General features: G+C 41.9%; 1 protein-coding gene across 4 annotated transcripts in view; it reads left to right on the top strand.

Moving 5' to 3' along the window:
* The window catches only part of SHANK2 (SH3 and multiple ankyrin repeat domains 2), a 771,218-nt gene that overhangs the window by 151,588 nt on the left and 600,140 nt on the right, over positions 1-19,490 (top strand). For all 4 annotated transcript variants that reach the window (XM_019551544.1, XM_019551542.1, XM_019551541.1 and 1 more), the window contains exons 4-8: positions 6,935-7,138; positions 13,376-13,447; positions 14,950-15,058; positions 15,344-15,495; positions 16,426-16,593. In XM_019551544.1, coding sequence (XP_019407089.1) covers positions 6,935-7,138; positions 13,376-13,447; positions 14,950-15,058; positions 15,344-15,495; positions 16,426-16,593 — 705 coding nt within the window. The remainder of the gene's footprint in view (positions 1-6,934; positions 7,139-13,375; positions 13,448-14,949; positions 15,059-15,343; positions 15,496-16,425; positions 16,594-19,490) is intronic.

Below are 19,490 nucleotides of genomic sequence, written 5' to 3'. Positions count from 1 at the left end.
GAGCCAAGGGGCCAATCAGGGGACAGGCGGGGGACGGGGGTGAGTCTCTGAGGCCTGATTGGTGTGGAAAGGGAATCCCAAGTCCTCCGATCATCTTTTTGCCCTTTCAAAACCCCTGGGCTAGGTCACTGCCAGTTAGCCTGTCACACAGTGTTCATAAATCAGTCCTGATATGTTCATGTTACTCGATGTTATTTTTGTAGGGTTAGTGCTGGAGACTTCATTGCTCAGGATAATTCATGCACATTTATTTAAGGAGCACTATAGGAACAGTAGGAAGCACTTAGCTTTCTTTTTCCATAACATTTCGATACCTTGCTGTTGCTGAAAATTGTTTCCAGTCTGCTCATTGCACCTCTTAGTTACATGTGTCTGCTGGCTTGGAACCATTTGAATGTAGAACTATGAAAACTCTTATTTGGAGCATACATATTCTAGCAGGTCTACCAATAACATGCTCTTAGTCCTCAGGGTAAAGGGAGCTGTTTGATGTGTTGAGGAATAATGTCCCTGATGTTTTATGTATTTTGTCTTGGAAATGTTCTTAAAGTCACTCATGCTTATTGTGCTAACAGCATCAAAAGTGAAAATGTTGTTTTATTGCATTACAAACTGAGTATATCAAACCCAGTTTCTAGTGGAGAGATGACACTCAAAAAAGGTCAATACAACCTTGGTCTTTCACACACATCAGCTGACTATACTTAGTGAATAATAGTTTTAAAGTTGTTTTTGTTCAATCTCAGTATTGTTAGTCCCAACACCTGAGAGTGAGGAGACACTTCTTCCTGAAATGTAATTTTGGTATTGATTTAATTTAATAATGAAGAAATAAATATATCCCATTTTTGGCCTGCATTCTGATTTATTTAACCTATTAGGGGAAAGTACACCTTCCTCAGTTTATGTGTACACTTAGTTTGAATTGAATATTCAACTCTCAAAAGCAAATGCATGTGAAAATAGCTCAGCAGAGTTTTGTGGGGATAGTTTCTATTGAGTGTGACATGGGGGAGACTAAATTAGAAAGGGTATGGGGTGAAACTGGAGGTGAGGAACTCCACCAATTAATTGTAGATGTAACATTTATATTCAGTGAGCTTAGATGAGAAAGGTAGAAGAGAAATGGAGCAGTTTCTAGAGGGAGATAAGGTCGTGTGTTTTCTGGGAGAAAGTAAAGTGCCACATTTACCCGAATCCAAAGTAACTTTGAATTTAAGATGACTCCCCAGAAATTAGATTCTGTACATGAAGAATTTATAAATTTGTTATAATTTTCCACGTGTGGAATCTGATTATTGGAGGGTTATCTTAAATTTGTCCCCTCCACTGCTGTAGCAGGGAAAGCAGTGGAAGGAGGCAGGCAGTGGGGCAGGCAAGCGGTAGGCAGGTGGTGTTGCCTCCCTGATCCCTGCCTATTTTCCCCCCTTGGTATTTTCCCTCCTCATGCCTGCATTCCCTGGCACCTGCCTTCCTGTCAGTGCCTGCTCCCCTGCTTGGCCTGTCCCTCCCCTTACCACCAAAGCCTCAGCCTCCCCAACAATTTACCCTTGGTCCAGCAGGTTCTGACCCTGCTTCAGTCTGGGGCATGTGCACATGTTTGTTGTGGCCCCAGCCTAGCCCAGTAGTGGTGGTGGTGGTGGTGGTGGTGGCGGCAGCTCTGGTGTGGACTCTGGTGGGGAGGCAGTGGCAGAGGGGTGGGGACATGCAACAGGTGCAAGTCTAACTCCAACCCTAACCCCAGCCCAGAGCCAGAACCGGAGCTACGGCAGCTGCCTACTGTACTCAAATCAAAGATGAAGGGCTATTTTCCCCATGTTGTATAGGGGAAGCAATCCTCATTTTGGATCTGAGTAAATACAGTACCTATTGGAGGGTTATCTTAAATTTGTCCCCCCACCATTAAAGCAGGGAAAGCAGTAGTGGGAAGGCAGGGAATAAGGGGGTCAAGTGGCCAGACTTGTTTTGCCTGCCCCTTCTCTGCTGTTTTTCCCTCCCCCTCTCACCCTGTGCCCCTCCCACGTGCCCCCCCGTAACAATTCCTGGACCTCTCTGCATGACCCTTTCTGCCCCCTCTACTCCCCCTGTCATGTAACTCCTTAGCTCAGGCTTGGTGTCTGGTTTTGCTCTGGCTTGGGGCATGGAGCGTACGGTCATTTTAGCCCTGGCCTGGCCATGGAGCAGTGGTTGTAGTGGTGGCAGCTGCAGCCCTGGCCCTAGAGTTGGAGCTGCCAACACTGCCAGTGTGGCTGCATGCTGGGGCCCGTACTAAGGCAGCCATATATTCCAGGGCCAGAGCAGGGCTGGAGCCTGAGCTGGAGCTGTGGAGGATAAATGGTGGTAGCTGGGGTGCAGGATGTGGGAGGTAGAGGCTGCAGGGGACAGGTGGTGGGGTGGGTGTTGTGGGGCAGGTGGCTGCTGCAGCTCTGACTCCAACACCCTAGGTCGGAGCTGGAGTCAGAGCTGCAGCAGCTGCCTGCCTTTCCCTAACTTCCCCCTTCTGTCCTCCTTCCCTCCCCCATACTCAAATCCAAGACAAGGGCCTTTTTTGTCAAGTAGGGGGAAGAACCTTGTCTTGAATTTGAATAAATATGATAGGTATGCAGTCATAACCGAGTGAGAGGTTAAGGGGGAAAGTAAGGAAGTATATCAAAGCTGTTACGAGGGAGATTAAGAATGGGATGAGGCCAGTGGGACAAGTAAGGATTAAATAAGGAAAGAGCCATTATGTATCTGTGTTAGTGAAGGAGGTGAGAGCTGGTTTAGGGGAAGAACTAGCAAACAAAGAGGAGCAAGAAGTTTATACCATGATCACATTGTGTTTTATTCTTTTTTGTTGGAAGTTGATTAGGAAGAAGCTGTGCAGGAGAATAACAATGATAGGAACAGACAAGTGTTTGAGGAGCGAGTCAAAGTGTATTTTAAATGTAAGTTTGAAACATAAATAGCTAATGTGTAAGTAGCACTCTGGCCGTGGCAGAATGGAAAAGCAAGAGCTGCAAATCCATGTGAAAAGCTGGCTCAAGGAACTCAGGAACAGGATCCTCTGGGAAGCCAGTCTGATGGGGCAAAGAGTGCAGGAGAGCTGGCTGTACTTTAAAGAAACTTACTGAGAATCCAGGAACAAACCATCCCGATGTGCAGGAAGACTAGCGAGTATGGCAGAAGATGAGCTTGGCTTAGCAGGAATTTTTTCAGTAAACTAAATCACAAAAACAAAGCTTATGAAAAGTGGAAACTTGGACAAACAACTAGAGAGGAATATAAGAGTGTATTGCTTGGGCATTCAGGGATGAAGTCAGGATGGCCAAAGCATGATTGGAGTTACAGCTAGCAAGGGCAGCGTTCCCTCTAAGCTGTGTGGCGTGTGCAGCCATGCAGGTGTGCTCATGCTGCACTGCCAGACATGCCTGCGCAACCATGCATGTTGCACAGCTTAGAGGGAAAGCTAAGCAAAGGATGTGAAGGGTAACAAGAAGGGTTTCTACAAGTATGTCAGTAATGAGAGGTGTTTCAGGGAAAGTGTGGGTCCCTTACTGAATGGAGGAGGCAACCTTGTGACAGAGGATGTAGAAAAGGCAGATGTACTCAATGCCTTTTTCACCTCAGTCTTGACAGGCAAGGTCAGCACCCAGATAATTGCAGCTGGCAATGCAGTTTGGGAAGGAGGTGAGCAGCCAACTATGGTGAAAGAAAAAATTAGGGACTATTTAGAAAAGCTGGACATATACAAATCCATGGGGCCGGATGGGATGCACCTGAGAGTGCTGAGGGAGCTGGCTGATGTGATTGCAGACCTGCTGGCCATCATCTTTGGAAATTCATGGTGTCTGGGAGAGGTCCTGAATGACTGGAAAAGAGAAACATAGTGCCCATATTTAAGAAAAAGAAAAAACAGGATCCTGGGAACTACAAGCCAGTCAGCCTCACCTCAGTTGCTGGAAAAGTCATGGAGCAGGTCCTCAAGAAAACCATTTCTAAGCACCTGGAGGAGAAGATGGTGATTAGGACCAGTCAGCATGGATTCAGCAAGGGCAAGTCATGCCTGACCAACCTGACTGCATTCTATGATGAGATGACTGGCTCATTAGGGTATTTCAGTTCACTTGGAGATGCGAGTTGTTTAGCTAGGAAGATGATAGAAGTGAAGATGGAGATAATAAACTTATATAGCAGAGAAAGTCAACTTTGGTACTATGATTTCTGCAAAAGATGGTGTTTAGGGGTAAATAACTATAAAAAGGGAAAGAGGATAGGGAGAATAGTAATTTAGGTGATGACAGCTGTCAAAAGGGCATAGGCGACTCATGGGGGGGCGCGAGGGGGCATGTGCCCCCCTGAGATTGGCCACTGCCGGCTTCTGCAGGAGGTCGCCGCTTGCCACCTGCCCCCCCCCACAGATGTCACCTCCAGCATCTGTGAGCAGTCCCTGCTCATCACTCCCCACGCCCCTTGCTGCCGGCATTACTGCCGGCATCTGCGAGTGGTCCCTGCTCACCCGTCACCAGCATCTGTGGGCAGTCCCTGCTTGCCACTTGCTGCCGATGCTGCCTCCTAAAAATGGTGCCTGCCAGTCTTGGGGGACATCTGTCATTCATGCACAAGGGAGATCAGAGAAGGGATGGGGTCAGCAGAGCAAGTAGGCTGAGGATGAGATAAGTCCATGTATTGACAGGATGGATGTCAAAATGGGAGAGAGAGCCAAAATAGTTGAGCACAAAGAACAATGAAGCATGGTGAGAACTGAGGCCAAGGGAATTCAGCATCAGAGAGGAAGAGAATTGTCTCATGGAGTCTGCCTTTCTTTCTCCATATTCCCTACTCTCAACCATCTTGTAATGTTCTTGACTACAGCTTGATCCCTTTTTTGCCTTCCATTTTCCTTGTCTCTTCATGGGGCCCCTAGGTATCCAAAAACTAGCCCTGTAAGTGCGTGAGCCACATTTAAAACTGGTGCAGTTTGTGCCAGTAACAGAGAGAAACAAACTGAGATGGGATGCCTAATGGTCCATGCACCAAACAAACCATTTTAGAGCTGTATTTAACCCAGTATTCATGAATCTTCCACATTCATTCAATAAATGGACATTTGCGTGATATTACCATGGCAGCTCAGTGATGCAGTTTCTTGCTAGGCAACGAGCATGGATAAAGGATACCTCATTATCAATGTCTACTGAACTTTAATTTGAAAAGTAATTAGCAGGATTGGAGAAAAATGTTGACTGCAACCCTCTCTACTGGAGTTTGTGAGCAAGTCATGATATCTGCCATTGACTGCAGTCTACAACTGTAATGCAAATAATAGACAAAGCTAGACATGGCTATTAACTCGTTTTTCAATAGGTCAAATACACTGAGGAGGAGCTAACCTGGAAAGCCCTGTTAAATAAACTTGAAAATCTATAGTGTTTTTCAGAATCTGAGATTGTTTTCGCTGATAGGACTCTCATCATAAAATGTAGAAACTAGCTTGACAAAAAAAAAAAAAGCCATACAATGTTGACTTGTTCACGTTCAAATTTGTTATCCAAATGTTCTAGATATGTGAAATCAGAGGTCTGCACTTTCAGAATTGCATAATGTATTGTCAAGAAGTGTCAATACTGTATAATGTATTGTCAATACTGCATAATGTAATCAAATACTGCATAATGTATTGGCAAGCTATCAGTTTTTTATACACATCTCTCCAGAGAACTGAGGAAGATACATAACATAACAATACTGCAGAGAAGCGTGCTACTGAAACAGCTTAAGTTAAGACAAGGCTCATGAGATTAAGGAAAGTAATTTTCTTTTCCATAAAGGTGTCATTTTTTGTTTTTCTTTACTTTTCTGTTCTCATTAGCTATATGTAGAATTGCAAAATGAAGAATGCAATTGGTAAGCCCATAGACCTGGCCTAATCAGGAATTACTGATACACATTAATAAACTAAGCTCATGTTATTGTGGTCAGAGTTAAGGTTGTTATGTGTGTTTTGGTATCCTACATCCGTTTGCCTGTGAGTGAACTAACTGAAGTATTATGGTGAGATTTTTTCCCCGTGCATGGAAGAAGCGGACTTTTTCTGCTGCTGAAGAAATATTCAGCAGCAGAAAAAGTCCCTTAGCACTTTCAGAAAAAATTCCTGTAGTGGAAGAATGTCGTAAAGCTGCCATAACAGCCCTATGTCCGGGTCTTTGCAGGACAACGCAGGGGGTAGGAGAGACCCGTCGAGGTGAGAAATGGTAGAACCACTGCACATAGCACTCATGGGATTCTGGGCAGTGCCACTTGTAGGCCACAAGATACTGTAATTTCAGCGTAAATTATTCTTGGGGCCACACTGGTTACCAGAACACTGCTGAACTAGAGGTTGCCTCAGGACCCCTATACATTGCTTTTTACTGGGTTTGCCATGGTGAAGCAAAACAGGACCCTATTTATGGAAAAAAGAGATTATTTTAAAAGTTTGTGAAAGAATTCTGGATGCCCTTTTCTTTTATGGTGCTTTTGTGTTTGAATGTCTGAAATCTAATCTCCTTGTTAACGCACTTTTGTCTTGGAATTTAATTAAATGGAGATTTACAGTCTCCTATGCAGGTAGGTGCTGACAAGTACCAGTTTAATTTGTTTAATGTATTTTAGCTGATCTCAGTTATTTTGAGCCTAGGTTATAAATTTCCTTCTCTTTCTTTTTGTCTAAAAAGGTTGAGTGCATGAAAATGGAGTATTTAAAGATGTTGTAGCCTACTGTTTTTCAACTAAACAATTTTTTGAATGTTATATGCTTACGTGTTTCATCTTGGATCTGTATTTAATTTGTATTTACATACATGCTTTTTGCATACACTCCAAACATTCCTTTGGTGGATTTTTATAACCTTTGAATGATCTTTAGAATCTCTTACATGTTTTATAACTTGTTTTTTTCCCCTTGTCTTTACAGAAGTGCATTCGATTTAATCCGGAATCTTCAGTGTGGGTAGCAAAACAGCGAATTTTGTGTACTTTGAATCAGAGTTTGAAAGATGTCTTGAATTATGGGCTGTTCCAGCCTGCAAGCAATGGAAGAGATGGGAAGTTTTTGGATGAGGAACGACTTCTTAGGGAATATCCACAACCAGTGAATAAAGGTGTTCCCTCCTTAGAGGTATTTTAATAGAATTGTACTATTTTTTATAGAAGTTGATATTTGAAACATTTATACTTGTGGCATGATATATCCAATATACTTATTTGAAGAATCTGAAATAGATTTAAATTGCAATCAGGAAGCAGTGATCTCAAAGCTAGATTACACAAGTAAGAGCTTCAGCGAGGCTGTTACATGAATTTCTGACATAAGAGTTGCAGGATCAGGTTTGATGACTTTCTGTGTATCAGCTTTTACGGAGTGATGGTGGTAGTTGGACCCTTGGTCATGCTGCCAAGAAAATAAGCCTCATTCATCCTGTTCCTGGTCCAGTCATGTCAACCCTGAAACTGATGTGGTGAGTATGCTGTGGTAGCATGCCTGGCACCACCCTTGGGACTTGGCTTTCTGGTGTGCTCAAGAGTGGTGGCTTGCAGTGCCCTATGCATTTTCACCATTTCTTTTTTAGGGATGATGCACATGGAGTGGGAATGAGTAAGTGGCTAAAGGGAGGGTTATTTCCTTGAGGATGTAACTATAGGGCTGTGCGAAACGGCTGTGTTTCAATTTGGTTTCAGATTCAGCCGTTTCGGAGGATAGCTATTCGTTTTGGTGTTTCAGATCACTGTCCTGTTTCATTTCAGCTGAATCTGTTTTGAATAGGCTACAAGAAAAACTTCACACATCCCTACCTAGCTGGACGGAGCTTGGGGCCAGGGGCTGCAGGGCCCCAGAGGGGAGCAGGATGGGGCTGTGGGTGGCTCGTCCAGGGAAGGGGGAGACCCTGGCGTGGATCTCTGCTCCCTACAGAGCCAGGTTGTGTGGCAGGGATTCCCCAGCTCCCGGTTTGATTCCTCAGGCCCCAGTTTGATTCCCCAGTCCTCTGATTGTTCTCTCAGCTGTTCCTGGTAGGTGCAAACCCCCAATCTGTGCACAGGGTTTCAGGAGGCTGCTGCTGCAGGGTGGGGCCAGTGGCAGTATCACAGTCTTCCCAGTGCTCAGTGGCAGCCTGCTGAAAACCCATATGCAGCCTGGAGGCCTGCTCTCCCTGGGAAGAGCTGGGGAGATGATCAGAGAGCTGGGGAATCAAACTAGGAGCTAGATGTCAATATCAGAGCAGTCTTTCTTTCCCTCTTCTTAGTTTTTGTTTCTCTGGAAGCCCAGCTCTAAAACTCCTAAATTCTCCAAAACATTTCTGAAACATTTCAGAGCCTTCTGATTCATTTTGGAGCTGTTTTGGAGTCTTCTGTTTTGATTCGGATTCAGTGTTTCAGGCATCAAAACAGCTCAAAGTACCTCCAAAATGAAATGGCTGCCAAAATTTCTCACGGCTCTAGTAACTGAACACCCTGCCCATCACAGTGCAAGAACACCTTTAGTGGTGGTGAAAGAAGCCTCTGAGCCAGTCCCAGGATATTCTTCAGAAGGCTTCCTTTGGAACAGGATTCATGGTCAGTGAGGTAGAGAGAGATGGTTCAGGATAGCAGTTTCTGATATAGTAGAGAAGCTCAAGTGGTAACTACATTTCACAGCTCAGACTGGACTTTTAGTTAGCAGGTAAGCTGGAAATCTTCTGTCCTTCAATAAAGATTGGCTGCTGGAAAATACAGTTTTCTAGCAGCCAAGAGGAGGCATGAACTAAGGTAACTTATGTTAGAAAAATGACATAGTCTTCTTGAAGGATGAGAGGACTGAAGGGGATGATAGTTTATCCCCAATGAAAGTAACCCCTTACTTGTTTAACTGCCCTTTTTGATACATGGGCTTTTTCAGTTGAGGAAAAGACTGTGTAGCAGAACTTATAGAAAGTCCAAGCCAAATCTAGCTGGTGAAGGAGTTCTTGCTTTTCCCACCTGTGTTTTAATCATCATTTAATTTCCAAAATGGTAAAAGAAAACACAGAACATCAAAGGACTTATGGTCTGTTGAGTCAAGTCCTCTGCATTAGCAGGCAACCATTTATCAAAAAGATCAAGCATATCCACTTTAATCTCTCTAATCTCTCACAGCTACAAGTGTCCTAGTAAAAAAAAAATCCAAAAAACCTGTCTTCAGTGTGCCTCAGGAACAGAGCAGGATAGAGAAGGGTCCTACCAATGGAAAGGAATTTGTTAGAACTACATGTTCAGATTATCCTAAAAAGTGTACCATGGCCAGCCTCTGCTAGCACAGGCACCAATGTCATACAGTATCTTTCATGGGCTTCTCATCTTAAAATCCATTATATTTCTTGTTCCAGCTTCTCCTACTGGATGGCTTTCCTATGACCTCTTTTCTTTGATGGCTAAAAATCTTTTAATTTCCAATCTTTATTCATGCCAGATTCAAGAAAAATAGCAATAGTCTTAAAACAGTTTGCAGGAAAGTCCAAACCCCAGTATTTTCCCCTGCAAAAGTGTTTGGTCTCCAGACTGTATTATAGGGTAGCCCAAGGTATTCTTATAGCAAATTTCAAATTTAAATAGGATACAATTAGACATTTGAGAAGGAGCAACTGGGGTGGGGGGAATATTTGCTGGGAATTTATCTAAGGCCGTGTCCATATAGTAAATTTACTGTGCTTGACAGCAGCACTCACTGCTCCATGCTGACTGCCTCCTAACCTGAAAGTGGTGTCTGCATGGCTCTATGGGCAAGCTGATTAGCACAGGGGTACACTAATTGGCACTGTCACTTGGCAATGCTACTAGTAATTAACCTGCTGAAGTGCTGTGTGAATGCAGCTACATTGTTTCCAATTTAGAAGGCAACCCTAATGTAGCAGTGAGTCATGCTTGATGGCACCTGTGCCCAAGACCTGAGAGAAGTTTAGAGAAGTTAGGAAAACAGATTACTTCAACATGTTTATTATTGAGACTATTAAATAAATTTACATGTTCCACTCTGATTTTGTAAGGAATCTTCCCTCCTGCTTCCAACCAATATAGAATCTTAGGCCATGTCCAAATGCGTATGGCAGTGTGGTATGTGGCACCGCAGACATGGCTGCAGTGCCATACACTGCACATTCAGTTTTTCTCTGTGCCGCAAGGTAGCAGTACAGGCAGGGGAGGAAGTGACCCCGGGAGATCCCAGAGTCAGAAAAACCCACCCCAAGAAAAGCAGGGTGGCACTCTTGGGGGCAGCACACACTGCCCAAAACCAGAACCTAGCCACTTGGAGCCACACTTTGGCTTCTGGCCAGGCTCTGAGCGGCAGGATTGCCACTTTTGCAGCCCCAGGATGCCCCCAGGAACCCAAGTAAGGTTGCTGGGGCCAGCACGGCCCCAGTCTTCCCTACCCCACTCCACCTGGGGTAACCTGCTACATGTCAGAGGGCACATAGCACAGGCATTCCCTGGGGACAAGCAGCAGCAGCACAAGATGTGCTGCTGTTGCTTGTCCTTGGGGAAGCAAACATCTGTGCTTGTGTGGATACGGCATTAGAGTACAAAGGGAGTCCCAGGGTCGACTGATCTAACTCCCTGCATAGATTCAGGATTTGCTGCTCTTAAAGCAGCCCAGGTTTAGACACCTATCCAACACTGAAAACCTCCCATTAAGGGGATGCCATGAATTTTTTAGGCAAGATTATTTTGAAAAGATGTCAGAATCTATTTTCTTTTCACTCTAGATGGGATGTGACCCCACGATTCCTGGTTTACAAGGCCAGTACATTATCCATTAGGTGTCTGGGGTCAGATAGTTTGATCACATTTGCCTAAAAATATCTTTACTGAAAAAAATCCCATAGAATTTGCAGGTCTGAAGTCACTAGATTTACAGCAGTGTAAAACCATTGGAAACAAGAGAAGACCCTGGTTAAGACAGAGACAGTTTAGAGTCCTCTTTATTCTACCAGTGTAAATCTGAGAGTCAGTCACTCGTCTTTACTTTAGCCACAAGAAATATAAGTAACTACAATGTTCAAGTCTACTCTTTTTTTTTCAAAGTACATTTGCTATAGAAATCTATATAACTGGTGCCTTCTCTTCTACTGAAATGCTGGTCTTCTGGTTTCTCTACCCAGCAAACGCATTGAACCCTGTCAGTTCCACCTAGTAAACAGAGATCTATTTTTGTCTCTGTTCACAACCTGTTCAGAGAAAACTGTGGCTTGTTTGGAGCATGAACAGTAGCTCCTGGAGGATCTTAATGAGAAAGAAATACGATGAAAAAGAAAGGTGAAAAGAGAGTCGTTTATAGACGTTATGTTTGTCTAGGCTTAATCTGGACTACAGCCGAAACTATAACCAATATATGTGTGGATGCCTGTAGTCCAAATTAAAATTGGCTCCAGTCCAAATTAACTAATCCTCACTGAATGACTATTAATGTTAATGCAGATTAGGGCAGTCCAAATTAGGCAATTTAAAGTGTATTAATTAACATTAGCCTTACTTTAAGAAAAAACAGCCCTTAGGAACTCAGATAAGGGTTCCTTAGGAATGCAGATAAGCATTGCAAATATCAATCCCTTCAGTGGAAACTTAGTTGGATTTTGCAACACCACAGAGGCTATCAGGCACGATGTACCACCTTTACAAAGTCAAATGTGCCAACAACACCTTACTGTGACTTAGTATCCTGACTAAGCCCCCACTTCTGCCCAAGCACACAAGCTACTGGTCTCTGAAGAAGAGGGCAAACCCGCTTGATTGACTATTAACCCTTTATTCAAATTCAGACTTGATTTGAATTGTGTACGAATCAGTTAACATGGTTTAGACAATGATGAGCACGTCTACAAATGGCCAAAGAGTCCACGTTTTTAAAGTACTTCAGACATAATTTAGAGATGTTCTGGGCCTAGTAATGAGGGGCTGTTTTGATGGGCACACAGGAAGCTTCATTTTCTCTCCTCGTGCATAGTTGTGCAAAAAGCTTATGGGCATTTTAACATGTGCTACAGGAGGCGGGTGGGGGGTGGTGCTTTAATTAGTGAGCCACACTAATTAAAAGTACCTAAGCATCACATGTATCTGCACCCCCCATGCTTGGGGATGCTTTGAACTAAAACTCATCGAATTAGCTTTAGTTCAAAGCACCTCGCCGCCATTTTTTGGCACAGGGTCACTGATACACATGACACCAGAGTCTGTTGGAGTGCATTTATTTCTGTCCTCCAGAAGACTCAATTAATTGATATTAATCACGTCTGCTCCAGCGCGCTGAATTTCTAGCATGTCAGAGCTGGCTCCCTGCACATGAATAGGAGCCGTCAGTTAGTAGGTTTGGCACACTGCTTGTGGTAAAGGAGATAGGATCATAGCTCTGTCACCTATGCACTAGTATTCAGAGATGGGTAAGCACACTAGACACTAATGACCTGCTTTATCCATTAGGTTAAAGCAGATTATGCATCTCCATAGACAAGGAGCACAATCTCCCCAGTGGTCCTTTTGGGCCAGGACAAGTCCTATATAGTGAGGGGTCATAAATGGCAAAATCTGATCCTCAGAGAAGAGAGGAGGAAAAAAAAATCTGTGTCTAAAAATATGTTTGACATCAAAACCAATTAATCACAGAGGAGAGATATTTAGCATTCTAATTAGATGTAAATTGTGGTGTTTTAGATCAGTGGTAAATATGTATCTCTATGTAATGACCTGTGATTTCTCAGCTGATCTGGCTGCTCTACTAGTAGACAAACGGATCAGAAAACAGTAATAAGTGCCAAAGCTCAAAAAAGTGGATCTTGTAAGCCATATATACATTCCTTATTTACAAAAGCAGTTGCATTAGCATTGGCAGAACTATTCCTAACTATAAAGTTTGACAGCATGATGAAGCACTTTCAGTAACCTATTTTTGAAGTTCAGAAAAGTACATGCTTTTACAATCTTACCTACTTCTAGATTTTTTTTTTCTTTTCAAGGCTTGAAATGAAAGTGTTGAGATTACCTTTAGGGAAAGGTTCTTTTAATAGTATTTCTAGCCTGTGTAGACACAAGGGGCCAAACTGTTTCCTCATGTAACTTCACTGATTCAAGTATTTTTACACAGAGTATGAACTTGGCTTGTATGGTTTGTAAAATTCTAATTATGCTAAGTTACTACTTCTACATACTACTTACTACTACAACTGCTGCTACTGATGCACAATAACATTTGGTGCTTATTGTTTATTTAAACAGAACTCATAAGCCTTTATTTGCAGCTAGCCAGATCTTCATGCTGGTTAATAAACACTTCCTTCTTATAATTTCTGATCTTTTTTACCTTATCTCAAATAAAATATGAAATATTGACTTTGTTTCTTTCTTTCCCTATTAGTTCCGATATAAGAAGAGAGTATATAAGCAATTCAATCTGGATGAAAAACAGGTGGCAAAGCTTCATACAAAGGTCAGTCCAGCTGACTGGGGAAGAGAGAAAGCATCTGGGCTTTTTCCCCGCTGCGTCTGGCAGGAAAAGTTGTAACTTAGATTCAGTTGCCCCCTACTTAGAATCCTTTGATACTAAGGACAATCCAAAAAATATATGTAGAGTGCTGCCTGGGTAATTTTAGGCCCTGAACCTGGTGACCTATTTTTGTGGATAATGCTGCCAAAGTCAAAGGACCTGTTCGTATAAGGGCTGCATAGTTAGGCTTTTATATTCGGTGCATGAGAGGTTCTTGAACACCTTTACAAGTGTGAAACACAACCAAATAGAAGGGATATATCTATCCAGTGCAAGACATTGTTGTAGTAAGATGTATCTTGCTGCTGTAGTGTGCATTAGCTCCCTGACTAGAAGCAGTAGAGGTGTGTTGATGTGGGAATCTATTCAGAATAATCAGCTTTATTGCTTATTGACCCACAAACAGTACTGCGCTAATGTGGCTCCTCTGCTTTTGGCTCAAAAGCTAAAGTATCTGCACTGTGCTGCCTTCTGCCATATAGAGAGAGCAAAATTGTTTTTTGGAGTCTCCCTGCCTGATTAAGTGAAGAGTGCGCACATCTACACATGCCCCTAAGATGCTGTTGTTACTGTGCCATCATTTAGTACTTCCAAAGGCAATAACAGCCTGTACTGCATTGTCCATGTGGTGTATGGTTATTTTTACCAGCTACGTCAGTGTAGCAACGTGCTGTACCAAGGGAATGCATCGCTACAGCAGTGTTGTTGCGATGTCATGATTTTTGCCCACGGACACTACGTCGCTGTAGCGTGTTGCTATGGTGATGTAGCATCACATGTAGACATGCTCAGTGTGCCTCACATTTACAGTGACTTAGTATCTCTGGAACAAATCACAAATACTTAAATAGCCAGTAATAGAGGAAAATATGTAATATAGTTTAGCAGCTGGAAAGAAGGGGAAGTCCTGCTTCATGTGTGTAGCCAGCTCTGCAGACCATGAGTAAGTGCTCTGGGGGCTGCCAGTGATTTAGGGAATGTAATCCAAGACTTTTAGTTGTAGTATAGATTACTTGTGTTTATACCATGCATTTATAAGTAATTTATATATAAAGTTGACACAACTATTATACAAATATGGCACCCTTACAGCATGCCACTTGTATTTTAAAATAGGAACACAAATCTTTAGATGCACTTACATGTTGGAATAATTTTGCCCTCTGTCACTCTTTCATTATCATATCTTTTTTAATTTGATTTCCAGTACATTTTTTTTCTGATGGTAAAAGTAATATATTCTTGTTTTATGTTTTTCACCATAGCATTCTGCCATCTATATGCTTTTCATTACAGTTTTAGGGCCAGATCTATATCAGTGTAAAGTGGCACTGTTCCATTGAGGTTGATGGAGTTGTAATGTTTTTTACTAGCTGAAGATATCACTCATAACTTATATTCGTCATGCTGTCAGAAGATTGTTCAGTCATCTCTTCTTGTTTCAGGCTAATTTAAGAAAATTCATGGATCATGTCCACCACGTCTCTGTGGAAAAAATCACAAAGATGTTAGACAGAGGACTGGATCCGAACTATCATGACCCGGAGAGTGGAGGTATGAGATTAATAAAAGTTACCATATAAAGTTGTTTGCATCCTGGGTTGGCTTCACACAAGATATATGTATCAAGCCAAACCCTATCTTGAAGACCTTAAAAGTTTCAAATTCAGTGGAACTGTGATTCTGATACAGGAAGGGAGCAGCCTGTTATGTTATAGCCTCCTTAAGACTGCATTTTGTACCTAAAAACTGATAATTAATTTTTTTTGGAAAGTTTGCAAAATTATTTTTTAAAGGTTACTTTTCAGTGTTTTTCACACATTTTGTTCTTTCCTTTAGACACACCACTAACCTTGGCAGCACAGCTTGAAAATACAGTAGAAGTGATCAAAACCCTGAAAAACGGAGGGGCACATTTGGATTTCAGAGCCAAAGATGGAATGACAGCTCTGCACAAAGCAGCTAGAGCCAAGAACCAAGTAACCCTTAAGGTAAATTTTCAGAAGCAAATTATACATTATTGTATACTAAACAATATGGAAAGAAAAATATTTGGAGTTAATTATCGTACTGTCCTTTGCGAATCTTTTAATGTGTGCTTGCTTGGCTTTTATCTTTTATGATTTCTTCCACTAAGAAGAAATCATAAACCAGGTTCAGGGCCTAATTTCAGAGGCTTACATTTCTGCTAGGAAAACATGGTGGTGAAAGTTAACTTTATTCATCAATAGATGGTGGAAGATATCTCTGCAGGAAATGGAAGTAGCAATATTGCAGTTTCTCCCCCTTTGAAACTGAATGCCAGTAGTGCAGATTGTACATTTTATCTTGTCAGTGCTGACCTTTCTGCTTTTTTCTTTATGTTCTGACTTTTTTTTATGAGACTTCTTGACATTAGATTAAATAAAGGGCTTATGATACTCCCTATTTCCTTCTGGACAGAATTTCAAATTGAACAATATTTTAATAAGGCACACTGCAACCAAAGAGGCATGCATGTTCCAAAAGTGATATAAGCATTATTAAAACATTGGAAATCAATAACAGGATGGGTAGTGGATAGTCTTTGTCACTCGTTTTATCATTGGTACTCCAACATATGCCCTGAGTACTGAAACTGGGACTTTCGCTTCTACTAGGGTCCTTTCCAAGGTGCACTGGTGTGTTTCACTGTAGGCCAGTGGCACTAAACCATAACTCTCCCACCACTGTTTGCTCCAGTGGTGGGGATTTCAGGTGCCTGTGCCATAGCCTATTCAGCCAGCTTATAAATGTCTTTGCCCTGCCACAAGTAAACGGTAACAAGAACACCCTTCCCAGTAAACACTGTGTTGGGAAGAATGCTAAATATAGATTCTCTCTCAATTAGTTACATGCTCAGAAATATAAGGACAGTGCTTACCATCTGTAATTGCTTATAGACCCTTTTAGAGCTTGGAGCATCTCCTAACTACAAAGACAGCTGTGGATTAACCCCACTCTACCACACCGCTGTAGTAGGAGGAGATCCATATTGTTGTGAACTGTTACTTCATGAACATGCTACAGTCAGCTGCAAAGATGAAAATGGCTGGCAAGAGATTCATCAGGTATGAAAACCTATTCTTCATTAGCTTTTATGTTTACTGCTATTGGAAAATTATGTCAGGAAACAGATTTCTTTAATAGACCTTTTCAGGATTTTTAGAAGATGTTTAGTTTCTATATATATATAAATTAAAAAAGTACATAATGTGTGTATATGTGTGCACTTGTATTTTTTTCCTTTTCTTTTTGTTTAGTTTAGTACTATAGTTCTTGCTGTTAGCAAACTGAAAATCCAGGCCATTTCAATGAAATTTTTCAACAGTCAAACATAGGCTATAGTTACTATGGACTTAGCTGCACAAGTGACAGCTCCAGCTGGCTGCTATTGCACATTCCTTTTGCAGGCTCTTGGATATTTGAGTTTTAGTATTCTGCTGGTAATACTTCACTACAAAAGTGAAGCTGGTTCTTTTTATGTGACACTTTCAATTCTGCTGGATATTTCTTATTTTTTGCACCAGAAATATTTTACCTTGGTCACTGGGTGGTATGATAATGAACAGTTGTTTGTAAGTTTTGGCATGCCTCTGGGGTCCTTTAGTATGTTGTACTTGAAGGTTGTTTTTCCTTTGTGAGTTCAGAATTTGGGTTTGTTTCATCTCTTCTAGATATAGAGACCAAACTTTCAAGTGTCGTTTCCCTTTGCACCCTTGTTGTTCCACTCAAGTAGTTTTCAGTATTTAGTAGGTGGATATATCTGCTGACATATGGTCTATGCGGGAAAGTGATTTAGGGAAAAAACTTGCTTTCTCTCATGTGCCATTGGGTCCTAGTGATGTCTTCAGCCAACTGTTGGTATAGAATTGATTTTCTCTAAATAACCTAAACTTCCTTTGAGACTTTCACGTAGGGGGTTCAGCAGCAGGGTTACTTAAAATCCATGAAATGTGACCCCTGTATTAAGAACAGAATGATAGCCTAGCTCACAGAAGGATATCATAAAATCCCTAACATTGGGTATTGCTGGTGTTCTTATCTTAGCTTAGCCTTTTGGCAAAAGACTAGAGTGACCACAAAGCATCAATTCATATGTCATCAGATTTCAGGCCATTGAGTAGCTTTAAAGTTGTAATGAATGGGATGAATGAAGCTGTTTAAAATGTAATTGCTATGAGGATGGTAAAGGTAACAAGTGGCAGGCATGAGGGACAGTTCATGAGAACAAAGGCCGTGTACCGTATAATCATAGTGTTATTTATTCTGATAAAAACACAATATATACGAGAGGACTTGTTGTTATATATATCGGCTTGTTGTTGCTGATGAATTCTCAAAAGGTGCTTTGGAGTTAGGTGCCTTTGATGATATGGACTTTAGTACTTTTACTCAAGTGGCTGGGACTTTTGCTTTGAAGCTTGTCTCTGCATATAACTTGAAGAGAAGCTTCAACACACATGCATACTTTAGTGGCTTTGGTTTAGGGCTTGGCTTTGATTTTGGCTTAGTGGCTTATGATTGATTTGATTTTCTTTTATGCCATTGATATAAGCATAAAGAAGATAAAGACTTGGAATATTCATTGTTAATATTCATTCTCTGAAGGAATCACAGAAGTAGTAAGGGATGAAATTAGGGTGAAAAATGTGAATAAGAACAGGTCCACACCACTTCAGTATTTCAGCAGTGTATGTTGCATGCTATGCCTGCTCCATGCATACAGCTTCCCAAAATGGAAGTAATAGAGTCACCTTGATGACCCCGATCTCACTTTCACCCTATTGACAACAACATCACCTTTGTGATAACCAGGGATCCTGGTTTTCTCTGATTTAAAAAATCCCCAATTTTTGGTTTAAAAATAGTAACCCCAAATCCACATTTTTCTGTGATTAAAATGAAACTAATATATATATCTCTATATATTAGTGGTGTTCAATTTAAATCACGGAGAAATGTGGAATTGGACTTACTTTTTTTACCAAAAATTGGGGATTTTGTTAAACCTGAGAGAACCAGGATCTCTGGTGGTAATGTAAGTACTGAAGCGCTGTAGACATACCCTGTGTGTTTCAGAGGACCTCGTGTTGTATTATATATGGAGTATACTGAACAAAGGATGAGATGAACGTAAGGACCACCCAGGTCATTAAGTCCAGTATTTTGCAGTGACAGGCAACCATGTCATAGTTGTTGTGTCTAAAAGGATCCTCAGGCGAGTCGAAGAGATAAGATCACCAGCAATGGTTTGATCCCTGCAGTGCCATGGAATCTGTTAGATATAATATGCCCAGGTAATGCTAACAAGTAGACTGCCCCTTATTGCAGAGGAAGCCAGAAAATCCCACAAAACTCACAATGGTCCCTGGCAGTCTGTCCAACTAGCTGGCCATCTGAGAAGTTTTTGGTCCCAATGGAAGTACCAATACACCTGCCCAATACGCTGCTCTAGCTGTACCCACAGTCTAACCTACAGGGGGAGAGGGGGAAGAACCCCGCTCCCAACCTCAGCTTCCATGTTATGCATTTAAAGGAGAAAAAATTCTACCTGACAGGAACCATTAGAAGCCCTAAAGCATGATTTTAATTGATTAAATACAGTATAATTTAACATGAAAATTATATGCTGAGAGGCAGGGGAAGTTAACCAGTCTGCAGTGCTGTATAAATATGCATGTGCTACTTCTGGTTAGAGCAGGGGTGGACAATTATTTGAGCTGGAGGGCTGCTTAATGAGTTTTGGTGACCTGTCGAGGAGCACAAGGGCAGCCCCACCCCTTAACAGGTGCCCTGCCCCCTGGTCGCCATCTTGGGACCAGAAGACCCACTCCTAACCCCTGGCCCTTGCCTCCAGAAGTATTCCTTTTTGGCAGGAAGAGGGGTTACCAGCTTGGAACCAGAAAAAAACCCAAAATATATACTAAAAATTCAAAAAGGATGTGGAGAAGCTTGAGAGAGTCCA

Source organism: Crocodylus porosus, unplaced genomic scaffold (assembly GCF_001723895.1).
Source record: "Crocodylus porosus isolate Cpor-Errol unplaced genomic scaffold, CroPor_comp1, whole genome shotgun sequence".
Classification (NCBI taxonomy): Eukaryota; Metazoa; Chordata; order Crocodylia; family Crocodylidae; genus Crocodylus; species Crocodylus porosus.
Note: the sequence above shows the minus strand (reverse complement) of the source record. Positions and strands in the feature narration are given on the sequence as shown.